Raw genomic sequence first — 26,742 nt, 5'->3', positions numbered from 1 at the left:
TAAAGTTTCTCCTCTAAAGAACTAAGATTACATGGAACATCAAATTCAATGTAACCCAAAGTATTTAAAGAAGACAACAATTTCAGCTCATCAACTTCACTAGCATTATGAATAACAAGTCTATTTTCAGCACAAGTGCTCGATTTCAGCACACATATAGCATGATCATTCTTCAATGATTGCATGGGAATAACATAAATATCATCATGCAAGTCATCTTCATCACAAGAAACATCAAGTAAATCACCTTGTGACAAAGGTAAATCAAGCGAAGGCTCCACTAAAATTTGCTCTATCATAGCATGATTGGTGGAAAAATTCAGCACATCAAGAGAACTCTCACCTTCTATGAGTTTAGCATCATAGGCATTACCTTTGCTCTCATGTTCAGCAGGAGTAATAGTTGATGGTTCTGAATTTTCACATGAGGCTATGAGCTCCTCATTTTCTTCCATGTCATCCTCTCGCTTATGTACATTATCCTACAAAAGGTTAGTCATAACAAGAGAAATAACAACAGACTCTTCCTCTAAATAGTACACCTCAGCATATGAAGTTAAAACAGGAGGTGGATTAACAAAGGTTTCTCATATAAGGAGTTTTATATCATTCCAAGTTTGAGGTTTATCAGAAGGATCTAAAGACTCCCACCAAGATAAAGCAGAATATCGCAAAACACTAGCTGTATTTTTTACCTTCATCCTTGAACACATAAAGCGAGTAGCAAATATGTTATCTATGATAATTTCCCACTCGATGTACTCATCAACACCTATACCATCATAAGTCGGTGGATATGAACAACCTGTCATTGTTAGAATCAAACAAGAAAACACACAAGTATGTATTTTTCTATCAGCTACTATAGGATGTGGTCAAGGAGTAAAGTCACACACTCTCAAGCGTCTTACCACAGTCTTACAAGTGTTCTTACCAAAGCAACAGACGGTACAATCGGTCGGTGACTGTGATACCGTTGTAGCTTGAGTGTAATAGTTGCAAGGCAAACCTGTACTTGGTTAGAAGAAAGTGGAGCTTGGACAGGCATAATATAGTAGCAAGAAATAGCAATAATTTAATTCAGAAATTTCAAGATTGAAAAGTAGTCCCAAGCTAGTCTATGTCGCTGGCCTAGACTCGTCCTGAACCTAGTTCAACAAGCAACAATATCTCAGCACAAGGACTAAACAGGATGCAAGCACTTCTGAATTTTTTCACCTTCCTTTTTTTCTTTCCTTTTTCTTTTGGTGCGGCTTTTTTTCTTTTTTTTGCACCTCTTTGCCTTTTGCGTTACCTTGTTTTTATCTTTTTTATAATAACAAAATGTGCCGCAAGACAAGTGCTCGTAGATCTTCTACCTTCAATGCACCAAGCAGCAAATCTTCTTTTTTAGATGCACAAAACCTCAGCGCTAATCAGTCTAAAACACGCATGCATGGCTGACACAAGCTATGGCAAAATCTAGACTTTCCTTTCTTGTGGAAAACATGACTAAGAAGAACACAGGAACAAGCTATCCCAAATATCTAGACTTTCCTTTCTAAATCAATATCGCCCAAAGAAAGAATGGGGATGGAACATGACCATGCACAAGGATTATAGTTTCTGTCTCTCACGTAGAAGGAAATTCTCTCCCTTGTTTGTGTTTTGTTTTGTTTGTTGACCAAAGATAGGAAACAGCACACCAGAAACACTAGAAAGATGGAGAGAATCAATCTGATGGACGTCACACAAGGAAAACAAAACCTGACACTAGAAACCAAGAACAAGACCTAAAATGACGAATACAATGACATAACAAGGGACAATCGTTCAATAAAGCAAACTAAAATTATAATATTGCAATGGCACAAAGGGGCTATAGGACAAGCAATATGTGGCAATATATATTTTTTAGCTTTTTGTGGACTCTAGGTAAAGCAAAAATAGTAACAATCTAAAGGGGAAAAACAAAGTTATACCTAACGGGCAATAAGGTCTCTGATACCACTTGATGTAGACAAGGCCCGATCTTCCGAAAGGTATGATAGCGTCGATTGGTGGAGACTCGACGTTCATGATCTAGGCTTCGAACCAAGGCTGATTTAGACCCCCGCAACTGTTACACCACTGCTCCGTTGGTTATCAACCACGCGAACGTGATTGACCTCATCGAGAAGGCTTTCCTGCAAGCGAATCGAGAACACAAGCAAGAACGGGATGAACGTAATTTGAAATTACAAATAAATATGAGGCGTATGATAACAAGGAGTTCAAGTCTTTATTCAAAAGGACTAATCGCCATAGGCGAACAAGATCAAGAACTGGGGCCCTGGTTCACAGCAAGCAGCCTTGGCGGCACAGTTGCAGCAAAACGATGTCTATTTCACGAGTAAATCAAGAACTAAACAAAACCCAAACCCTAAGGAGAGAGACGGCTGCTATTTATAGAGTCTTGGGCATCACCCACCTGGACGCGCCCCCTAATAGGCCCAAACACGATACACGGTCCAACGGACCAAAAGACGGTGTCGTAGCACCCTGGTAGATTCTAGATATTAACTTGTTTCGACGATTTCTATTGATTTCGAAGGAATTTTAATGTGAGACCACTTGCATTGGCTTCCTTATCAAATTAGCTTTCCAACCATATGTGGATCGTCAAAAACGGAGTATGGATGCGTCCTGAGTGACTAGTTTAAGGTAGAATGGTCCTGGAGGCCGAGGCAGACTCGAACTTGAGTTGCTTTGGGCCTCCACCTTGGGGACTCGAACTGAATTAGCCTTGGGCCTCCTTCTTGACTTGGACACCCTTGCTGGCCTCCTACCCCTCCTAACCATGTGCCAAACATGGTCGTAAGCATGGATGTCATGTCCTCATCAAAGGCTTAGGCTTTCCAACCCTTCCTCGTTCTCAAATCAAGAGATTTAACTCTTGAGATGAGAGGTGGGTTTACTAACTTCAAGAGATGATTACAAACCTCCTAGGGCTGCCACACAAGTTGGCAAGCTCCACAGGCAACGCTCTAGCCGTCTAGGAGCCAAGCTTCAAGAGTAACAAACACAACCGTCAGCCAAAACATGAACCAAGTGCTCTTTAGAGTTGGGGAATCAATGGAGCTGCTCTCTAATCAAGTTTAGAACCCTTTTCCCTCAAGGATTGATGGGAAAATCAATGGATTTGCTTAGGAGCTTTGAGGTCAATAATGGAGGGAGAGAGAGAGCTCCTGCTCTGCTTTGGGTGTGCTAAAGTGAGAAAGAAGATGCAGAGTGCCATTGGGGAGGAAGGGGAAAGGTATATATACCCCCAGCCTCCAATGGTCATCGCACCCAAGGGGTTGGGCGAGACGAAGCCCTCAGCCTCGAGGTCGGGCGAGATGAAGCCCGTGACTTTGGGCGAGACGGAACCCGTGTCCTTGGGGACGGGCAAGACAGAACCCGCGTCCTTGGGGTCGGGCGAGACAGAGCCCGCACCCAAAGGGTTGGGCGAAATGGAGCCCGCGACCTTGAGGTCTGGCGAGACAGAGCCCGCGACCTTGGGGTCGGACAAGACCTTTTAATACGTCTCGAGCCATCCAGGGAAGTCAGCATGGGCACTAACTTCCTTGTGCCACAACTCAAGTGTAGCAGTGCCTTTCTTCAAGTGCGGCAGTGCCGCACCACGCAAGACAACAAGGGTAATAGTGAAGTATGGATTATCTTGGCTGTGAATCTGAGGTTGCATGTGGTTGTTTGAGCACTTGGTAGCACATATTAGCTTAAGCATTGTGTTCCACTTTATAGTACGGTTTTTCCTATACTCAAATTCAAAATATAAAAGAATTTAAACCTCATTTGAGTTTGAAGGCATCTACATTTGTAATTAGGGGCTCCTCCGTTTCGTGTAGCATCGTCGAATATAATTTTTCTGCTTGTCATCTCGATAAATCTCATTAGTTCTCTAATTGCGTGATCATTATCACCGAGACCCATAATTAGGGCTTGATTGCACTTTCAATTGGCTATCACCGGGAGGATGACGTAGGGCTCGCCATTGCTTAAATTATTTGTAATTATATGCTAACTGGTTTGGCATATTAATTATTCGGAGCTGATTTTGTTGAATCTTTGCAACTAGGTGGTTGCTTCGGATTTGAGTTGACATTCATGAGGCTACCAAGTGAAGATTGTGATTTGGCAAAAGCAACAATACTACCGATAATCTACATGTTTCTGACCTGTGCTATGATTAAAAAAGTAATGCTTGATCGATTTCTATATTGAATAAATACTAAGTAATTTCTAATGGTTTTCAGGAGAGCCACTATTGTATGCTTGCTATGCGTTGTGGATGGAACGGGACATCGGATCGCCGGTTAAACAAGGGGCAAGAGACAAGTGACCGAGTTTCGACCCCCAGCAAAGCATCGCCAACATCACTTAATATTGGGTTGGTTGCTTCCTTTCTTCTCCTGTTTAATTTTTGCATTATTGGCTATCATGAGTGGATGACGTAGGGCTGGCCATTGCTTCTATTATTTGTAACGGTATATTAATCATTCGGAGCTGATTTTATTGAATCTCTGCAACCAGGTGGTTGCTTCAGATGTGAGTTGTCATTCATGAGGTTTAGAGTGAAGATTATGATTTGGCGAAAGCAATAATACTACCGGTAATCTATATGTTTCTTGATTTTATGCAAGACACGACAACTATTCCAAGCATGATAATTTGGACTGCGTTGAACATGTAAGGCTATGTAGAAGAGAAATATACTCTATGTTGTGTTGTATCAATAGTTTGCATTATATTAATAAAAAAATTTATTCACGATTATAAGTAATGCATCTTGGAATTTTATGTGAAATTGACTGTTCGTCTTAGCATGATTTGATATATATTAGACTGATAACTTTTATTAGTCTATATATTTATTTTAAGATCTAAGTCTATTATTGTTATTCTTTTATTTATATATGAATATTTCGTACACGTGCATTTCCACTAGTTTAAATAAAGGTTATTCTTTATATTTTTTCACTCTCCAACAATTTTTTCTCTCTCTTGTGCTCACTCTAGAGAACAAATTTTGCTCTCCATCTTTGGCAAATGAACAAAATCCAAAATAAAAGATGACAATATTTGAAGATCTAATTAAAAAAAGTGTTGGAGATTTTTTTACTAAAATCTCCATTTCTATTAATAAGAAGGGTATAAAGAGACTCCTAAAGTTGCCCTTAGACCAAACGTTAAAGTTGCCATGAGAATCACAGAGTGGCCACGTGGAAGACAATTTTATCCATGTGACCTAATGTGATGGTGATGATAACACTTGACATAGTGGCATTCAAGTGCACAACTATATAAGAATTGTTGGAGGTTGAGGAAGGTTCAACACATCTAGACCTCAATGTCTTAGAGTATACTAGATGATTGAGACCCTACCCAACTATATAAGAAATGTTGGAGGTTGAGGAAGGTTGAACATATCTAGGCCTCAATGTCGGAGAGTGTACTAGATGATTGAGACATGACTGGTATATCATTCGGTGACACTGTGTATGTTTCAGTTTTAGACTTAGACCCTGCTGAATGGTCACGTGATGGATCATTCACCGAGGACCAACTTGTCAAGTGGCCTAACACTCATGTGCACCGTACGATCTGGTGGTAACTTCTAGCGTGTTTGGATGGGTGCATATGGGTTAGCCTGGCCCATGGGATGCAAGAAAAAGTTGTTTGGATGTCTGTACATGGACTTGAGACAGGACCAGCTGATGCAAGATTCTCCCGTCGGCTTGGCTCTGTAGAAACGAAATTGAAACTGTTTCTGCCGAGCTTGGCTGGCGTGGTGCAAGTTGGGGGCTTGTGGTACATCTGTTGTCTCTAAATCGGGCGAAAAAGTCATCCAACCATTCAAAGGATCAACGCAACCTGGCTAGAATAGAACAACCAACCAAACAAGTCATGCATGTACGCAGAGATGCTGACCACTATGGGATGGTCCTCGTTTCCATCCAGGCTCTCGCTAGACACTCAACAAAACACCCTAGTTTGTGTCACCTAACGGATCATCCAGTGAGGTTCTCCGTTCCAAAAATAGAAGTTATTATATGACACGTGCAGATCAAACTTTCTCAACTTTAATTAGGTTTATACAAAATGCGTGCAACATTTATATCTTCAAATAAGTTTATTATGAAACTATATTCAACGATCTACCTAATGATGCTAATTATATATTATAAATATAAATATTAATATTTTTTAATATATATTTGATCAAAGTTAAAAGTGTTTTACTTCTCGTAAAGTGAGAATGACATTTATTTTGGGACAAATGGAGTATATATCAAGTGTCCTAGTTACCGTGACATTAGATTAATTATGAAAAATATTTTAACAATAAATATACTTAGAGATACAAAATTGACAATATTTTCTATATACCTAAACGAATTTGAGATTGATGGACTCTTTGAAAAGCGTGATTTATATTTTTTAGGCGGAGAAAGTAGAACGACACATGGTTAGATCAGCAAGAGTCTACCCTACTAAAGTACTATTTTTTCTATGCTAAGTCCACCCAAAAAACCTCTTCCACTGAGATGGCCTTGCTCCACGCACCCTACAAAGTATACCCAGAAACGCAACTCCGTACAAATAAACCATCCAGATTGTTTTTCACTATTCTTTCTCTTTACTCACTCACTCAGATCTGACGGCCAGGATCGCATGTATGGTACTCCTCAGCCCCCTGTCATCATCCGCGCGACATCCGCGCGACATCCGCCGTATCCGCGCCCAAGGCAACACATCCGCGATTGACGTACCGCCTCGACTACACCACGTCCAGCGTCACCGTCTCCGGCGGCCGGCGCTTCCCGCCTCCGAACCCCGCTCGCGCTCGCGGTCTGCAGGCCCAGCCGCCCCAGGACCGCGCCCAGGATCAGGTGGCGGCGTCACCGTCTCCAGGCCTCGCCTCTCCCGATCGTGACCGTCTCCAAAATCCAGTCCCCGCGGCCCACGATCGCGCCTCCGTCCCCTTCTTCTGGCCCCGCGACGACGGCGGTCTTCCGTCCCCGTCTCCACGATCTGCTGCTTGCTCGGAGCAGATGCCTGAACGCCGGCGCCGAGGACTTCATCGTGAAGCCCCTCCAGAGAAAGGATGTGCAGCGCCTCTGGAACTGCTCCACCGCCACGAGGCCCAGCAAGGGCGCCGCGCCGTGCGAGTGCGAGGCCGTCGTGGACAAGCGGAATAACAAGCCCCTGGTGCTGCCGCCCTCCGACGCCGCCGTCACCGCCGGTGCCACGTCGCCGTCGGGACGGCGAGCGAACCTCGCCGGAGTCGCCATGGTACGTACGTCGCGCCGGCTGCCACTACTCGCCCTCGGACGGGAAGGTTAATTTTTTCCTCATTTCTCTGATCGCGTTTGTCTCTGTTCCTTCTCTGCCAGGTGCTGCAGTCGTCGAGCTTGGAGCTCTCGCAGTACCTGCCGCTCCTGCTCAAGCTCGTCGTGCTGGTGTATGCCGTGCTGTGCCTGGTCGAGCTCCTGCACAAAGGGTCATCGGGCAGCCGCTGCTCACTCTCCCTGTGGTGCGCCTGAGCAGCAAGCAGCAAAGCCAGGAGCAACGCTGCAGTGCAGTGAAGTACTGGGCGCCAATGCAAATGCAAAGTTCTTCTGCTGCTGCACCAAGTAAAGTACTGCTATTTTCAGGCTCCACCAAGCAGGTGTATTTGCTTTTTGTTTGCTCAGCCTCTCTTGTTCAATGATGCGATTTTTTATTTTTGAGCGTCTTTTTGCATGAAAGATTTATTTGTTTTTTTTTCACATGGTGGATTTAGGGACTGCATGGATGACGTCGCTGCTCAACCAGAAGGTGCTGGAGTTGATTCCTAGAAGCTGCAAAGTGCATGTTTCATATCCTTTATGCAAATGCAAGATGAGAATTGTTGCCTGTGATGACCCCAAAAAAAATAAGACTTAGATTGATGGACTTATTATCATTAACAACATAACCTTTTCTTGACTCAAAAGTACTAAATTAACCTGCTTCCAGAAAAATCCTTGTTAAACTGACCACCTGTTGCTTATTTATATTTTTGAATGACCAGAGCATGTTTAGGGAAAATTTGTTATATTTTCAGCATTTCAAAAGCTAAGATTTTTAAGTATTCAGAAAAGATCGAAGCATTAGCTAGCTTCAGTGGTATGTTTCTATTGTATTGATTCATTTTGTTTCCATTATCATGCTAAATTGATTTTCCTATTCTTCAGGAAATATAAATCTATTAAAGGCTACTCTTCGGTAAGAAAACATGGTAGCTTTATATACTCAACGCTATCCTGTGAATGAATCTGTATGCATGCACTTATAATCTACAGTACAAAACCAAATGTTACAAGAATGATCTGGTAACATTGAAACAAAGGTAAGCATGCACTTTATTAATGAATTTGTAAGTTTATTGGACCCAAATATGAAGAAAGGTTTTGATTTGCTCCAGATTTGAGAATGGAAGGAGAGCGCCGCACGTGAAGCCCGGCCGAAAAAGCGGGTCGGGTGCAACTTGCAAGGAGCGATGGCAGCCTGTTTTCGATAGTTCAGCACTTCAGCAGCTTCAGCTGGGCCACAGAGAGCTGCCATGCTGCTGGGCCAGGCTCCGGCTTTGCTAGTGATAAATCCGCCATGTTCATTTGATCAATTTTCATCAAAGCTGCTAAGCCCAGAATAACTTCCAAGTCTCCAACTAGGCAACTAATCTGTGGAACGCCCATATTTGCTCTGCCAACTCTACACGAGCAGAAGCAAACATATTTCTTCTCTGACGAGGTGAGAAATAAAAACATCCACAAGGGTACTAGTAATAGATACATGAACCATTAGTTTTTTATGCGAGCATAAGTATCATTAGTTCATTTCACCAAACTATAGAAACAGCTTGTCTAGAGGTCTTACTCTATATACTTTCCAATTCGCATCATTTGAAGTGTTCCCATACTCCGCAACCGAGACGAATGGATCAGTTTATACAGTAAACAAAGAACGTCTGATGAGCAAAACACTCGTAGTAGAGCAAACAATAACATACCTATGCCACGGTTCACACGTGCTCATCCTGTTGGCGGCTGGCACGAGCACGATCCAGCGGAGCACAAAGTCACGGAACAGAAGAACCAAGCAGGCGAGGTCGACACAGGCGATATATTCCTTCTCATCTTTGCCTCCAAAAAAGCGCAGGATTCCCCTTCAGCAGCTTTGTCAACATCGCTTTTCCTTATTCCCTTCCCCGGGATCGCGTGCTCGCCGGTCTGCCTGCGAAAACGATAATTGTCAAGAGCGCTTACAGAGAAAGCAGGAGCATACGATTCCGAGCACTTAACAAGCAACAACTGAATGTAATCCTCCGCGCAAAGAAAGTTCTCCGTTCTCCTCCCCTTGCTCGCTTTCGTTGGATTCAATGCGAAAGATAAAGCTACGGCCAGAAAGAGCTTATTCCATGTTCTAATGCGCAGTGGTCTCAGCTCTGCTGATGATCGGCCATAATTGAACACAATTCCCCAGCCAATGCTCGTGGAATCATGCATAGGGTGATTTTGGTTTGGAACGACAGAAATGCACCAGCATGCCCCACTTGAACAGGAATGGGGGTACAGATCATATCATATTATATCATATCAGGAGGACGGTTTTCTTATCCTAATGGATGGAACAAGGGCCTATAAGTACTTCAGAGAAGACTGGTTGAACCACGAAATGGCAACAAGCAAACCTTGCAAAATAGCAAGCTATAAAGAAGATGCGTTGGACCACTCGTACAAGTTGCTTTTCAAAGGATGCCTGTCAAGCTTTTATTTTTGAAAAGGCCTGAGAGGATCTTAATGCAATTCGTTATATCTGATTTACCATGTTAATGATTTGATTTCTGAGGTACAACTTACGAGGTGGCACATCTTGCATTTGTAACTCACAATAACCAGAACAAATGGAATCATGGAAAAAAATAACTAGACTATTCTCTTATGGAAAAGCTGGACTACAGAACAAATCAACCTGAAGGGACTCTTACAGCGCAAAATTGTAGCACCTCACAATTTACAGAAAAAACACTCTAGATAAGACAAAGGTAAGCACCGCCTATTCCATATGACTGGACTTCATGGCAGTTAGAGGTATCAAACATTGAACCTAAGCCAGTTTTGCTCAAGTATGGAGGGGCGAATAAACAAGACTAACCATGTCGGTTCAGATAAGCATGTTTTCAAAGCAAAAGCAACATAGAGCAGTGAAGTAAAGGAACTAACCGTCATTTTTAAGCCCAGACTTTCTGCGCCTTACGTAGAACAAATAGTAGCCAAACTCAGAGGACTCCATATAGTTGCACAGCCCATCAGATTCGTCTATCCACTTTCCGTTTCCCTGATAGCCGAACAAGTACAAAACTTACATGAGGAGACAAAAGAGAACCATATGCTTATTCCAATATTCCATGCTTTGCTTTTGTGCAGTCCCAAGGAAGGCATCACTAAGGGAATGAGTTCCTTTTCACTTTATTTATATGAAAAACTTTTATCGAATTCTTCTGGATGCATCTGGTCAAAAAGAAATTTAAACTTCGCTCTCGTATGAATGATAAAAATTATTCTCCTATCGTCTGTATGCCATGGACCCATGGTTGTATAACCTGAAGGCATACATTTGCTAGAATCCATGGTTGCTGAACATACAGAATCCTAAATCCTAATCAATGCCGACTATGCACAGATGTTGCCCTTTGATTTCATGGTACAAGTATGGTGGAGAGTGGAATTAGTGCTGAACATATAAGATATAGTAGGCCTACAAGCGCAAAGGCATTATTACAAACTACATCTCAAATGTTCTTCCTGAGAACAAGGTTCCCACTTTTATCTGCAAGAAGAATAAACTTAACAAATATGTATGCCTGCAACCCCCTTACACCTCTTTGTGCCAGTTAAAGCAATATCAACTATATTTGTTAGTGTTGGAATCAGAATCCAAATGTGTTTGCAGAATTGACAAATAAAAAGATAGGTGCGCATAGGGTCCACACGTACCTTAAGGAATAAGGATAATATCTCTATACCTCTTTTCAGTTGCCACCAAGATTGGGCCAGGCTTGAGTGTTTGTTCTAACGATTCGATATTCTCTCCTCACTTGCCTTCCTTATAAAACCAGACTCTGCATAACATCTTGGCATGAGTAGTCATAGTTTGTTAGAGCATTACCCCAAGGAATATAACGCCATTGTGTGACGAACAACCCTTAGTTCACCAAAACAAAGGGCTGATAAACTGCAAGAGACAGTTCCTATCAGGATTGTGGAGTCTGCAACCAGATATCAGTACATAACAGAATTGAAGAGGTATGAGATGTATCATGTGCATATTATTTGGTTTGCTCAAACAAAGGAGAAAAAAAGAGAGGAGATCTCCTCATACGTCCTAACCTTTAAGCCTGCAATGTCTTCATGCTAGATGTATCATCATCAACAACAGCTTCAGAGCCACAGCCATTTCCTGTCTTCTAGGCAGACATTCCCTCCAGAAAGGCACATGCTTCTGCAAGGAGGGAGCATTCCAGCAGAGTCAGGGCTTGTGCTTTCGACTGATGCTAAACCTAGGTTAAAATGGACACCTGAACTACATGAGCGTTTTGTGGAGGCGGTAAATCAACTTGGTGGGCCTGATAGTAAGTACATGTTTAAACCCTATATCTACCATATAAGCTAACATAAGGAAGATTACCATCTAAATTCTGAAATTTGCAGAAGCTACACCAAAGACAATCATGAGACTCATGGGTGTCCCTGGACTAACACTATACCACCTTAAGAGTCATCTTCAGGTAGACATGGAATTTCTAGTATCGTGTTTTCCCTTGTACGCCTTGTGGCAAGAAACTAAGTTGATTTGTCTTTTACTAGAAATACAGGCTAAGCAAAAACATTCACGCCCAAGCTAATGGTGGAAATGCAAAAAATGGTAATTATAGCATTCTCTCATTACCTAGCAGTTATCAGCCTCCAATTAAGCTTCATACTGAATCTCCTTTCTGCTCTTCAGTGGTTGGCTGCGCCATGGCAATGGAGAAACCACCTGAAGGAAATGGATCACCAGCTAGCCACTTAAACCTTGGAACCCAGACAAACAAGTAAGAGATGAATAAATGTTTGCTTCAACATGTTTGCATAAGATAACATGGATTTGCATTTTATCAGATCTGTGCACATAGGTGAAGCCCTTCAGATGCAAATTGAAGTACAGCGCCAACTGCATGAGCAACTAGAGGTACAGAAGCAGAAGAAAATAAATCATATTACCAACTAAGTTACCATTTAAACACTCCTTACGAATACACAAATGTTTACATTTTCTAACTGATGCATCCCTAGGAGAGCTATAGTGTACAAAACTGGAGTAGATTGTGTGGCCAAATATATAGCAAAATGTATCCCAAACCAGGCTTTAAGTAGATCTAGGACACTCATCGAATGAAGGTTTATTTTGCCATGAAAGTACCTGATGTACAGACATCCAAATAAAGAAAAATTAAGTAGCTTAACCATCATTTGGTAAACTTCCGGGACATGGTCAGATCATGTATAATGTTACATGTCAATAAATGACATCTCAATAACCATTCCTTTAAGAAAAAACATCACTTGTAATTGCTCCAATCACCCCAATTTTTTTAGCCAAGCACTAGTTCCTATATTACTGATAGAGTAAAAAATCCAAGAGAAAAAATGTATGTAATGTATGCATATCTTTAGCTTTAGAGCATCCACATAGCTTGTCCTTCACACAATGCAACATCTATAGCTCATTTATCAACTAAAAGTATATGCTGGACACCAGAGCATGACTTCTAAGAGGCTCACAATGCAAGAGGGTCTAGTCATGGTTGTCTATGGATATATTCTTGTCATAATTTGACTGAACACGGTTTAAAAAAGAACGTGTAAAAACTAATGATGCTAAAAAAAGTTCAAACAACCTGACCAATTGTAAATCAATAATTTATTCTTTTCATGTCGCAACCTCTTTACTGTCAGTGCTCAAGTACTGATAACGTGATACCTTACACATAAACGATGCCTTTCAACAGGTACAAAGACATTTGCAACTCCGCATTGAAGCACAAGGGAAGTACCTACAATCTGTGCTAGAAAAGGCACAGGAGACACTTTCAAAGCAGAATGCAGGGTCAGTCGGTGTAGAAACCGCGAAGATGCAACTGTCAGAATTAGTCTCAAAGGTATCGACAGAATGCCTCCAGCATGCATTTACAGGCTTTGAGATTGAAGGTTCCCAAATTCTACAAGGGCACACCATCCAACTTGGCGATGGGTCAGTTGACAGCTGCTTAACTGCTTGTGATGGCTCACAGAAAGATCAAGATATCCTATCAATCAGCCTTTCTGCTCACAGAGGAAAGGAGATAGGAGGCATGACCTTCGATATACAAGCAAAAGAAAGAGGGAGAGAGGATTTGTTCCTTGACAAGCTAAGCATGAGGCCTCCAAGCCACCTAGACAGGCGTGAGAGAGACAGTTTTAGTATGACACGCAAGGCAGCAAAATTGGATCTGAATATCAATGACACCACTGACGGGCCACAGAACTGCAAGAAAATTGACTTGAATGGGTTCAACTGGACCTAAGAAGAATTAGCAAAAGACCTTGCAAATTAAATCTGACTTGATTTATCAAGAGTGACAAGCTTATAAGCTTGAGATTGGCTCCTTCTGCCAAGATAGCAGCAAAAAGAGAGGAAGTGAAACCGAATGAGTTCTTTCAAAGATCAGCAGCATTGACATATCCTGCATGGCAGGACCTAGGTGACCTTCGGAACAGCGGTGCTGTCGGCCCATCACAGTTCAGTGAAATAAGTGATGGAATTAACAATAAGTAGGTCATGTAGATCGGTAGAGTGTATTTGAGAGAACCCAGTGTTCTCCGGCTATACCTTATTGTGATTCTGTACCAGCATATAAATACAACGATTTCTGTCACAAAACCATGTTACTGATTGCTGCTGGGACTGACAGTGCCCAGGAACCGATTTCTCTTCATCAATTGCCCCCCTGTTTTGCCATCAGCTAAGCGTGCGTCTTGCCTACATTCTGCTGCCAAATGATGAACCTACAACAAACAGCAACTGGTGCGCAAAACAAAAGGGGCGGATGCACCGTTGAAAACACCTGCTTCGTGTTCCTTTTGGGATTATACACAGTGGTTTCATACTTTCATGCGGCCACGAAGCTGGAATGGAACAGATTTACTCCCAATGCGCAAATCCAATAAGATATCAGGATTGCTCTTCGATGACAAGGCAGATAAATCTAGCAGCCGCTGAGCTGCAAAGGTAAATAAATCAATCGTACCTCCAAACTGATCTGGGTGGTGGCGCCCGTTGGATGACCGCGGAAGGGGATCTCCCCTGCTAAACAAACGCCGCCGCTTCTTCCCTCCCAAAAGGTAAAAAAAAAAAGGCTCAGCCAATTCTGAGCAGGGGGGGTGGGGATTAGAGAATCTATCTATATACTTCCACTTGGGTTTTGCTCCGACCAATTTGTCAGTTTGATTTGAAGGTCGCCATTCGCCAACGTGCAACGGGAAGCCGTCGGAGGCTCGGAGCAGCTGTCACATCAAGAACGACCGTTTCTTCTGGGGGACTTTGCCGAGGACTAAAGCCCATGTGCAGTCGGCCCTTTTAGATTGCTTCGCGGCCCATCAGTTTTTTAGCTTACTTCGCAGCCCATCATTTTATTCGTTCTGCTGCGCCGAACAGTCTAATGCAAGCCCATCCCCATCGTCATTCATCGAGCCGTCTCTGTGGAGAAACCACCGTAAACCTCGCTGCAGCTGAGGCCTGAGGGCTGAGGATGGTCGATGCGAGCAGCAACCGGCCGTAAGATTTGCTCTACAATTGTGCTGACCAGATGGTTATTTTGTCAAAAAGCGAAACCGAGTGCCGTATATGCTGACCTGGTCTGGTCCGAGAAAGACCCTGCAATTGCCATGACCGCAACTCATTGGTCCTCATTCCTCACGCAGTGCCCTTCTGTTCTGCTACAAACCATTTATTAGGTAATTATACTACAGAACATTGCTCCTGCAGGCTAGTAGCTACAGCCTATGGCCCTCTTTAAGCTAGCTAGATGTACCATGCAAAGCCAATCGCTACTGAAGGATTCGGCTGCCTAATTCTGCACTCTTGGCACAGATGATCTGACGCTTCTCAATTTATTCAAATCCTACTTTGCATAGAGTAATCCTACAAGCTTGACTTGGGTTTGCATCGCGATTACCCCGTACGTCAAGTGCTCTTATCCTAAGTTCCCTTTGTCCCACCCATTCTATACGTATCAACATCTCTTTTTATCCGATGCATGCTGAAGTCGTAAAGCTAACTTTATGATTCATCTATCACTATATGCAAAGTACTGAAGTAGTATTAGTTTGCAGATAGACGAGAGATGGCCGAGGCAATAATGCTAGCGGTGACTTGCGTGTGTGTTTGGTTGCGCCGCTGAATGTGTATCTTAATATCACTTGCAGTTCTCTAGCGCAGCCTCCATGTTGATTTTCATAAACGTGTTATGAAAAATATAAATCAACACACGCTAGAAAAAAATTCTAAAAAAATTAAGCATCTTGCCTTTAATTTAGTAAACTCTATAACCATCCACCAATAATAGTCATTGGATCTATAGTATTTTCTAAAAGAATGATCCCACCCACACTATTATAAAAAATACATAAAGTAACCCCTAATATTACATCTAAAATATCTACATATGTCATTATCAAATATAATTTAAAATAACTCTGTAAATGTCATTTAAAGTATGCACTTGTGCCATTATGAAAGATAATGCAACATAACCCATAAATCTGTATCTAAAGAACCCACATTTTCCATTATAAAAAAATAATGCAAAATAATCCCTAAATTTGCTTTTAAACTATCAACACCCATCATTATGAAAGATAATACAAAATAACCCTTTAATTTGTATCTAATCACCCACGTCTACAGGTATAAAAATAAACTAAATATCGCTCAAATCTATGTACGCTATATATGTTTCTAAATTGCACACTTCTATCATGTTAAACTACAATTATGCATAAATTAGAATAAATGTTTATTTTAGTGTTCCTTATTCATGAACAAAATGTTCCCATAGCAATCACGTACCAATTCACTCTAAATTATAGTAATACTATAAAACAATAATTTTTGTAAATTCTTGTTTTATATACGTATATATTTACACTAAACTATTATGACATATCAATGCTGGTAATTCAAACTTAAGCACTCCATATTTTTATAAAACAATACTGAGTAATTGTTCAATATAGCAAAACATCTTGAGTGTTGTAGTGCAAGCTGAAATGACCTTTATGCCACCGTAGTTGCTAAGAGTGTAGTTTAGGACCTAGAATCTATTTTTAATAAAATATAAAAGAAAAAACTTTGAATAAAAGATACAACAAATATTAGAGTTTGAACTTAACAGAAGAATAATATATAAGAACTAATAAGATTAAAATGTAAAGTCAAAATATAGATTCATGGTGTCATAGAAAAGGATGAATCAAAAGTCGATACAACTTATTAAGCTTAAGTTTCAACTATAAAGACATATTGAAGATCCACATAGCTGCAAAGGATGACAACAAATATCTTAATATTACTAAGTGGAGTCTCTTAACAAAGTTTAGTTTCCACATTAATTTTCACAAGATGTGTTAGAAAAAATACTAGATATTTCCATAAGAATTAGAAACATCTGGTCATCATGTCACCCATCTATAACCATCATAGATAAAAGTGCCATTAGATCTATTCAGTTTCCAAAAAGAAGTTACCATTTCTACTATTACGAAAAACAAAAATAACCCCTAAATCTACCAAACTATCAACCTTTTCTATTATAAAACATAATTCAAAGGAAAACCTAAATTTGCTTTTAAATTACTCATCTATGCTATTTTCAACGATAACATAAAGTAATTCCTTTAATTTGAATCTAAATTACCCATATGTGCTTATAAAGCATAATTACCCACTTTTTCACCGTTATATTCATAGTAATCTTAAACACTATGTGTCACCATGTATACCATGTATACATATATAAGTTAGCGATCATTCATTTTCATAAGCTAAAATGTTGTATTCATTAGTTTTTTATATTTTTTATTGTTACAATGTTCCCTTAACAAACTACACACTAATGAACTGACAATTCATTTTAAATTATATTAAAACTCTATGATAGCAAAATTATAAGTTATTACTTTAGATAATTTTATACATGTAACTGGAACATTATGGCATATAAATGATGGTAGTTAATAACTCTTATTTGAACAATACTACTACACTTATAATTCTTTAATAGAGAAAGTCCAACATCTTGAGTGAAATGGTGGTGTAGACTGAAATGACCATTTATGTCGTTGTAGTAAACAAGGGTGGATTCTAGAACCAATATTCCATGTTTTTAGTAAAAGATAAAATGACCACTAGACTTTGAACTTAACACATAAATATATATTTTTTAAAATATAATAATACGATACAAATGTTGAAAGCCAAAATATCTTTACCCATACGTGCCTTATAAAGCATAATTACCCACTTTTTCATCGTTATATTCATAGTAATCTTAAACGCTATGTGTCACCATGTACACCATGTATACATATATAAGTTAGCGATCATTCGTTTTCATAAGCTAAAATGTTGTATTCATTAGTTTTTTATATTTTTTATCGTTACAATGTTCCCTTAACAAACTACACACTAATGAACTGACAATTCATTTTAAATTATATTAAAACTCTATGATAGAAAAATTATAAGTTATTACTTTAGATAATTTTATACATGTAACTGGAACATTATGGCATATAAATGATGGTAGTTAATAACTCTTATTTGAACAATACTACTACACTTATAATTCTTTAATAGAGAAAGTCCAACATCTTGAGTGAAATCACTACCGAAAACTGGCTCTTTGCCGAGTGCTTTTATGTTTGTCGAGTGCATTTCCTCGGACACTCGGCAAAGAAGCTCTTTGCCGTGTGCTGAGCTAAAAACACCCGGCAAAAAAAACACTCAGCAAAGAGGGAGTTTGCCGAGTGTCAACAAAAAAACACTGCAAATATATGGTTTGCCGAGTGTCAAAAAAAAACACTCGACAAAGATATGGTTTGCCAAGTGTCCAAAAAAACACTCAGAAATAAAATCATTTTTTTGAAAAAGAAGAAGAATAAAAAATGGGGAAAAAACTTTACCGAGTGCTTAGATCTAGAACACTTGGCAAAGAAATAAAAGATTTTTTCTGGAAAAGAAAAAGAAAAAAATTAAAAAAAAACTTTGCCGAGTGCTCAGATCTAAAACACTCGGCAAACAAATAAATAATCTTTTTTCTGGAAACTTTGCCAAGTGTCCAGATCGGACACTCGGCAAACAAAAAAAATCTCGTCAAATACCCCCCTCCCGTCCCCTCCCCAGCGCCCCTCCCTAGTCCCCACCCGAGCACCCCGTGCGCCCCTCCCCTCCTGGACCACCGCCGTTGACGGTCGGCCCCTACTCCCTCTCTCGGTGGCGCCTCTCCCTCTCCACTCCGGCCTCCCTCTCCCTCTCCACTCCGGCCTCCCACTCCCTCTCTATCGAGCAACCACTGGAGCTCGGGGTATACTGATCGGTGCGTCCGGTCAACATGACCGGAGCGTCCGGTCACCCCGCAGAGGCACATAACGGTTCGTTTTTCAGCCCATGTTATAAATAGAGCCTCCACTGGTGTGTGGGGGTACTTTTGCTCATTCCAACAACTGAGAAACACCTTAGAGAGTGCCAAGAAGAGCAAGGTCCTAGTGAGGTGATTGAAATTTGAGAATCCCAAAGAGAGCCCTCATTAGTGAAGATCAAGAGTAGCAAAGTGTGCATCCACCTTCTCATTAGGCTTGTCGTGGTCAAGTGAGAGTTCGTGCTTGTTACTCTTGGTGATCGCCATCACCTAGACGGCTTGGTGGTGATTGGGAGTTCGGTGATCACCCGGCGGAGCTTGTGGGTGACCCAACTCACGTTGTGAGCGGTTGTGGGTGATTCACCGCGATGGAGTGTCGAAGAATCAACCCGTAGAGAGCACTTGATCCTTGCGCGGATCAAGGGGGAGCTATACCCTTGTGCGGGTGCTCCAACGAGGACTAGTGGGGAGTGGCGACTCTCTGATACCTCGGCAAAACATCGTCGCGTTCCTTCCTCTCTATTTACTTTGAGCAATTCATTTCGTGTCTTTACATTCTTAGAATTGCCATGCTAGAGTAGGATTGGAACTTAGGTTGCAAATCTTTTGTGCGATAGAACAATTAGGAACACTTTCTAGGCACAAAGGGTTAATTAGGCTAACCATATGATTTAATTATTGAAAGAAATTTAGAATTAGTCCAATTCACCCCTCTCTTGGGCATCTTGATCCTTTCATTCACGATGCCACAAAAATAGCCATAAGGGTTGATATAACTTCAACTAAGGTATCAACTATACACGTATTTAGAACCCACGTGCATGGTTGCAATGGAAAGAGAAAAGAAAAACACATATAAAGTAAATAGTAAAATCTATCGCATATAGTTTATAGAATATCTAAACGGGCATTGTTGACTTTTTCATTTTGTTTGACTATTCATCTTTGTTATAAATATTTGTGCAAATGGTCAAACAAACATGTCAAGTTCAATTTTCTTTTGACATATCAAGTGTTGCCCTTTTCACTTTGCTTAACTAAATAATTAAATGTATATTGTTGGTCAAAGTAGTTTTTAATGATATCATAAACGAACAAGTCAAATTTAAAGTTGACTAAATAATTAAATGAATATTGTTGGTCAACGTTTGAGAAAAAGCTAATGATGTCATAAACAAACATGTTAAGTTTAAAGTTGTTTTTTCCAAATAAAGTGTTGCCTATTTGACTTTACTTAACTAAATAATTAAATGAATATTGTTGGTGTTTAGAAAAAAAGATAATGATGTCATATACTTCCAACTGATTATAAAAATGGATCATTGTGACATTTTAACATGGTCTCCAATGTGAATATGTGATAGCTTGACTAGAAATTTTGTTAAAATATACCACCATCTAATATGAAGGTATTTCTCTATATATAATGAATAACACAACCAGTATATGATTTTATTTTATATAAATTGATGGTCTAAGCTAAAAAAGTTTGACGGAATAAATAAAATTCTAAAATGATCGACGTTTAGATTCGGAGAAGGTTAATAGCGGAGGAAGAACGAAGTACTCCAGTACGTGAGTATCGCCGCTGGATGCGCAAATTATGTGTCGGCCAGATCGCCGATCGCTGTTCCCCACGTTGATTCGGCAGGGTCGAAGAGCTCGCTACAGCTGGCGATCGAGCCTGTGCATGAACACTTCGGCCAAGAAGAACGCACTAGTCTTCAGTTCAACGCAGGAGAGTGAATATAGTCTTAAATAATTTGATTTGACTCGGTGTGCATGCAGTGGCAGAGAGCAGATTCCTTTGCCTCGAGCGACGCCAAACTCTCGGTTTGGCGAGACGGGGGATGGAATTAACGCGCCGATCCCTCGAGGGGGACGTGCCAGAACACGACACCCGACCGACATCTTACCCGCGTTGTCAGGGAGGACAACTCATCACGCCTGGCTACACTCGCCCAGATCAGAGACGTACTTCCAAATACTTGAGAGCGAGGGTGAGCTCGAGTGGTTCCGTCACCGTCGTGGGAAGGCCCGGTTGGGAGGTTGACTTCCGGCAGCCGCAGGTACAGCTACAGTATGCGCGTAGTTTGCGTAGAAAAAAAACTCTCATATGTCCCGTGTTCCAAAGTACACGTAGGAAGGTTCTGGTCCACTCATAGGGTTACGGGCCCTTATGTGAGGACAAAGCATGGGGTTCGGAGATTTTCTCGGCTTGCGTGAGAGGTTTCCTTTCTAACGTAAAACTACGGGGGGCTGTTTACCCATCGCAGGCCGGTTTTTTTTTTACTTCCAAATACTTTAGCCTGAAGCCCTGCACCCATCAAGGGTACATATAGGATCGATCGATCGAGGTGCATATGCATGCAGGATCGCAGATATAGTGCTACAGGGTCCAAGGCTCTATAGCCTCCAAACCGTGTGCTTATGCAGGGCGCCCCAAAAAACCGTGTAAGAATGGGCGCTTTTCGGGGAAAATGACGAGGGATCGACGCGCTTTTCTCCCGGATAGGCTACATGGGGCGGTGGAGGGCAGGTGCCGCCTGCCGGCGTCGGAGCCGGCCGGCTTCAGCCACGCTTGACACGTCCGTTCGGGTACAGCTAGCTCAGGAACCTCTGCACGAGCGAGAGCGGCCGCCCCCATCATTGTTCCTGCACTATTTGCGGCAAGCAAATGTTCAGTTCAATTGCATCCTTTGCTGTTATGGCGTTATATATATGTTCATGCTGCATGCACGTCTGATGTCTGATATGGTGTAATATATGGGTTTTTTTGTTTCACTACGTGCTGCGAGAATTTCCTAAACCTCATGCGACGAATCGGCCGTGCGTAGGTACGGTACGAGATATATATTTGTCTGCTGCATGCATGTGGGCTCATGTGCGATAGGCATGTGCTTGGTGCTACACTTCGACACCGTATACCAACAACAAGAGCCGAGCGATTTTAGAAGAACGCGAGACACACTAGTTTAGTGCGTTTGAGCCGATTTATAGTACTCCCTCCGTTCCTTAATATAAACCATATAGTTTTTAGCACCAATATTAACGCACGACTTGAGGAAGGATGTGAGACCGAGAAAAAAAAAGGAAAAACAGACCATCTTCTCTCTCCCAATCAGATTGCTTCATAAATCTAAGGGATTGGTTGGGGCATGTGCTATGTACGGTGGGAAGATTTCCAAACTAATCGGCGTGGAAGCTGATACGTACCTATATTTTGGAATTTTCTTTAGAAATCTATATGGCTTATATTAAGGAACGGAGGGAGTAGTACTTATATATAAATAAATAGAGTTTGCAGGGAAACAGTGGTGGCGTAGCTTCATGTGGAGAGTGGAAACACCTGCATGATACTGGGGCAAAATATTCAGTGCAAACCATATTTTCGGTTTAATTGTGAAAACCCTTTGCAAAACCATACTTAGGAGTTTTCAAAAAATTAAAACTATGCACACCGATAGTGCATCTTTAGATGTGTATTGTCACAAAATTTGAGATTCAAACTCGTTTTGCAAAAATTCATATAAAAATAATAAATTTCATTGTCATATGCACTAGAGGCCGTAGCAATAAGATCATATATTTTAGACCTCCATTATTTGGCCTTACATAAGGACAGACATTCCAAGCACGGTCCACCAGCCGACATATATATAGACATACAGCTTTAACAGTTATAAATTTAATCATTATTACAAAGGTGCAACTGTCGAGCTAAATGAACATGTGTAGCTCGACTGTCAAGGAGATTCATGCATGCATTCACATGCATATCTTGTAAAGAAAATGGTGCGTGAGAGAGAACACCAACTTCATAATCCAATCGGAAAACTGAACCGCCCACGTACGCTCTTTCTTATGTTTTAAGGACATATGTAGGTACTTTCTTGAGGTGCAATATACATATATTTTCTTGGTGCTAGCTAACTTTTCTTCTCGAAGGACTATATATGGACGATGGACAGATATATCATTTGATTGCAGATGTCCCATCTTGATTGATCATGAACTGCATCCCATCTCTGAACCGATGAATATGGAGTAGAGACCGGCCGGCAGACTGCGCTACAATCTAGCTACGTGCGGGCAGTTTTAAGTTGGCCTTGCTACCTGTGTGGATAACAGCAAAACAATTGTTGTAACTTGTAAGGTATATATATATATATATATATATATATATGTACATGAACAATGCTATACTTCCTTCATTTCAAATTGTAAGCCGTTCTGACTTTTGTAGATATATGGTTTTGCTATGCACATAGATATATAATATGTCTCTAAATATATATTAAAAGCTATGTATATAGAAAAGCTAAAATGTATTATAATTTGGAATGAGAGAGTATGGAGCAAAAGCTATGTATCTATAAAAAGACAGAACGACTTATATATAATTTGGAATGAATGAAGTATATTGCAAGGAGAAAGAAAATAAACAATGATTACCAGTAATGGTAAATGCATTATTTCAACTGATCTCATAGATGCATATATATACTCATATATGCATGCACATGAATGTTGTATGCGTATATATATACAACGTAACGTACGCCAATGTGCATCTAATTAGAGTGCTTGAGTGGATTAACTACCGGTGACTAGATTAGATATATATTCCATTCGTTCCAAATTGTAAGTTGTTTTGACTTTTCTAGATAATATAGTATGTGTCTAGACATAATTTATATATCTATGTACGTATCAAAAGCTATGTATTTAGAAATATGTACACTTACAATTTAGAATAGAGGAAGTAGATGAGAGAGGCGATATGGGAGATTACCAAGAAATAGCTTTCACCCATCTGCAAGCTCTGCGTTAGAATTCCATAGTCGTTGACTGGGAGGAGGGCCCCGGTGGAATGGACGAGCATCACGTCCTGGCCCAACATGGCTCGCAAGTCTATTGGACCCCTGGGAACCTCCATTGGGACTCCGTTGATGAACACCGTGATCGTCGCTGGAATTAGAAGGCAATCACAGCCAATCAATCCACACAGGTAGCCAGTTAGTTCAGAATCCACTCCAAAAGAAATCAAATAGCGGCATCTTAGAATTATATCTAGCTGCCAACTGACGACAGAATTAACAAATGGATGCGGAGTTCTGATTGAATTTGAGATGATTATGAATGCCATTTAGTCGTTGCTATATACTAGTATATATAATATACTCCTCAAGTCGGTCTTCATTCTCACGTTTTGGGTCTAGGTTTTTTCTCGACAGAGAGGGGCAAACTAATTCAAGGTTAGCATGCATGAAAATATTTATATGATCAGTAGTAGTTGCATGCATGCTTGGATTACAGCACCATTAGCTTTGTTGTACGGCACAGAGTTCCTTTGCTTTAACCTGCTAGCTAGCTAGAGGCAATACCTAACTTTTTTTTTTGTTAATTGAGGATGCTAAATGTAAGGCAGAAGTATACATGCAGGAAATGGTGAAGTGCCAACCCAATTACTATTTCAAAGGCATATGTAAATAATTGAACTTCTGGTTTAACATACTAGGTATCAAATACATGGTTGAATTAATGGTACTCAAAAGTTTCAGATCCATGCATGGTCGCATGGAGCGAGGGTTAAGTAGACCAAAAGGCAAAAACAAGTAGTGGTCGATGCATGCATGCATATTATGTTCAGTACATGAGTGTTAATATTCAGGTTTAGTTTTAGTCCTAACTGTTCAACTTTGCCTCCCAACCACACGATGTTTAATTAAATTTCTACAAACAGTCACGTATACGTATGGATATACATGGTGGCGGGAGCGAGAGAGGACAACATATGTATCATGTGGTATGATCTTATGTACATGGGAATGGGAGGTAACCGAACAATACTGAAGAACTAAAGAACAAGAACCGATGCAATTAATTAATACCAAGGAAGACCAAAATAAAGCATGCGAGTCCAAAAGAACCAAGCTAGATCTCCTCGAATTCTGCATCAATTCCCTGATACTTCATCAATGAAAATAAACGCACAAAATTGTAGCGGTGAAAACCAACGTTTTCCATCAAAGTTGAGTTGAGAAATACATGCATGAAATAGACAAAGCAACCGATCCAATTCGAAGACAAACCCACAAAATTAAGCTAGATCAGTGTTCGGTAGTATACTCACCTGCAGGCGATTGGCATGAGTAATACTGCTGCTGGTGTGCCGTAGTGGTGCTCGGCGCCACCGAGGCCGAGGCGACGGGGCCGCTCGCCGCGAACCCCATCTGCCTGGAGATGGCGAAGAGATCGTCGCTGCCGCCACTGCTGCTGTCCACGTCCCCCATCAGCCCTGTCGCCAGCGGCGACGAAGCGCCACACGACGCCTGGAAGTACCCACCGCCGGTGCCGGGCACCCCGGCCCCGAGCGCGAACAGCCCAAGAGAGCCCCCAGTGCTTCCCGACGACGAGGAGGAGCTCGCCTGCTGCTCATACTGGCAGGCGGTCCCGCCCATGGCCAAGGGATATTGTAGAGCACCAGAAGGAAGGCTGCCGACGGTGGCGCTAGCCGCGGGAGAGCTGTTGGCCGCGGAGGAGGCCGCTGCCGCTGCCGCCGCCGCCGCCGCGGCGGCGGCCTGTATCTGGCGCTGGCGGCGGCGCGAGCGGGAGCGGCGGTTCTGGAACCAGTAGAAGACGTTGGCGTCCCCGACGGCGCCGAAGCGCTCGAGCAGCTTGCGGATGCGGACGGTTTCATCCTTGGGCGGGTTGACCATGCCGCTGTTGAAGATGGACTCGAGGATCAGTATCTGCTCCGGCTTCGGCGTCCACCGCGACCGCACCGGCTCCCCGGTGCCCCGGCCTCCGCTACCACCGTTTCCGCGCTCCACAGGGCTGCCGCCCGACGACTGCCTGTCCGGACTGTTGCTGCTCCCCTCCATCGATCGATCGAACTGCTGGTTACTAGTTAGGTGAAGAAGAACGTTGGTTCAAGGAATCTTTGGTTCTTGGAAGGTTGTGTGTGCGCGCGACACACGATCGAGTAGCACACACACTACGTGGGAGGTGGGAGGGCAGTAGGTTTGTGCTTCGACTTCGATCGAGAGAGAAGTGAAGTGGCTAACTTGAGGAAGAGCTAGAGGCACCCAGTTTAGAAGACAACCACACTTGCACACTCATGTCTTTGTTGTGGGGTTGTACTTATAGGAGGGGCGGGGGGCTAGACGAGGAAGAGTAACTCCTATCCATTATAGAACCATAGCTATCTTACTCTACTGGAGAGTGGTACAATTTTTTTTTACTGCAAGGTTGTTGTCATTGTAAAAGGGAAAAAAGTTCCATGTTGGTTAGGAGAACCGGAGAAGCAAGCGCTTGCTAGTGTTGCTTAGGTGGTAACCAGCTTATTAATTAATTTTCTCTACTAGCTAGTCTGATGATTGACGCCCAGTAATTAAACTCTGTACATATTATTTACTAAGAAAAGTAATACTACATGGGGAACATTTGACATTCCCATGTTCTTATCTCAGGATAGATCACTGGAGGACATGGGAGTTGAATAATTATGTACTATGAACATTCCATGTGAAGCTTTCCTGATGTTTGATTGCTATGGAAATTCCTTGCTACTTTTGCAGGGGTACAAAACTGGTGGAGAACCCACTGCTGGCGTGTCTTCAGATATATATATTCACCAGAATGTCATCTCATATACCATCGATTTAGCTTGATGGAACTAGTGCTTATTATTGTGCTCTTCTTGGCTAGGAGTGCTTGTGAGGTGATATAGGCCTTAATTTAGGAGAAGAACCAGGAGAGAGTAGGTAGCATGATGACTAAGATGCCCACTGATTACTATTGGTTGGTTTTATAGGATAGTGCAGTGTTTCTAGGATAGCAACATTGTCAGGATGGCGTAATGGCCCAAGAAAGAAAAAAGAATCTTTACTTGCAGGTGCTTCGTATCTAACCCTCATCTGTGTAGCTATACTTCTATTTAACAACCCGTCATATATAAGCTTGCACCTTATTATATA

The 26,742-nt window shown here is 41.6% G+C and overlaps 3 protein-coding genes and 1 long non-coding RNA gene across 9 annotated transcripts; 2 read left to right on the top strand and 2 right to left on the bottom strand.

Moving 5' to 3' along the window:
* Positions 1-6,810: 6,810 nt before the first annotated feature.
* Positions 6,811-7,943, top strand: LOC136466281 (two-component response regulator ORR1-like; the record flags this gene model as incomplete). Its single annotated transcript, XM_066464676.1, has 2 exons — positions 6,811-7,314; positions 7,416-7,943. Coding segments are annotated over 2 exons (654 nt in total), but the record flags the coding sequence as incomplete, so codon positions are not given.
* Positions 7,944-8,263: 320 nt separating this feature from the next.
* Positions 8,264-14,555, bottom strand: LOC136545507 (uncharacterized). Of its 6 annotated transcripts, none has more exons than XR_010781061.1 (5): positions 14,372-14,555; positions 11,992-12,081; positions 10,266-11,544; positions 9,053-9,276; positions 8,265-8,754 (listed from the first exon to the last, which is right to left on the bottom strand). It is a non-coding gene; the product is annotated as an uncharacterized lncRNA (long non-coding RNA). The 6 variants fall into 6 exon arrangements; XR_010781063.1 differs by having other exon boundaries at positions 8,266-9,276; positions 10,266-10,380; positions 11,040-11,544; XR_010781071.1 differs by having other exon boundaries at positions 8,266-9,272; positions 10,266-10,380; positions 11,040-11,544.
* Positions 11,212-13,997, top strand: LOC136545496 (myb-related protein 2-like). The gene is made up of 7 exons (XM_066537516.1): positions 11,212-11,348; positions 11,461-11,674; positions 11,754-11,830; positions 11,910-11,967; positions 12,049-12,136; positions 12,204-12,273; positions 13,094-13,997. Exons 2-7 carry the CDS (start codon positions 11,461-11,463, stop codon positions 13,646-13,648), a joined length of 1,062 nt encoding a protein of 353 aa, XP_066393613.1. The 5' UTR covers positions 11,212-11,348; the 3' UTR covers positions 13,649-13,997.
* A 7,845-nt stretch (positions 14,556-22,400) lies between the features above and the next one.
* Positions 22,401-25,862, bottom strand: LOC136499760 (WUSCHEL-related homeobox 6-like). The gene is made up of 3 exons (XM_066495299.1): positions 24,897-25,862; positions 23,556-23,731; positions 22,401-22,876 (listed from the first exon to the last, which is right to left on the bottom strand). Exons 1-3 carry the CDS (start codon positions 25,645-25,647, stop codon positions 22,859-22,861), a joined length of 945 nt encoding a protein of 314 aa, XP_066351396.1. The 5' UTR covers positions 25,648-25,862; the 3' UTR covers positions 22,401-22,858.
* Positions 25,863-26,742: the final 880 nt, after the last annotated feature.

This window comes from Miscanthus floridulus, chromosome 1 (assembly GCF_019320115.1).
Source record: "Miscanthus floridulus cultivar M001 chromosome 1, ASM1932011v1, whole genome shotgun sequence".
Taxonomy (NCBI): domain Eukaryota; kingdom Viridiplantae; phylum Streptophyta; class Magnoliopsida; order Poales; family Poaceae; genus Miscanthus; species Miscanthus floridulus.
Note: the sequence above shows the minus strand (reverse complement) of the source record. Positions and strands in the feature narration are given on the sequence as shown.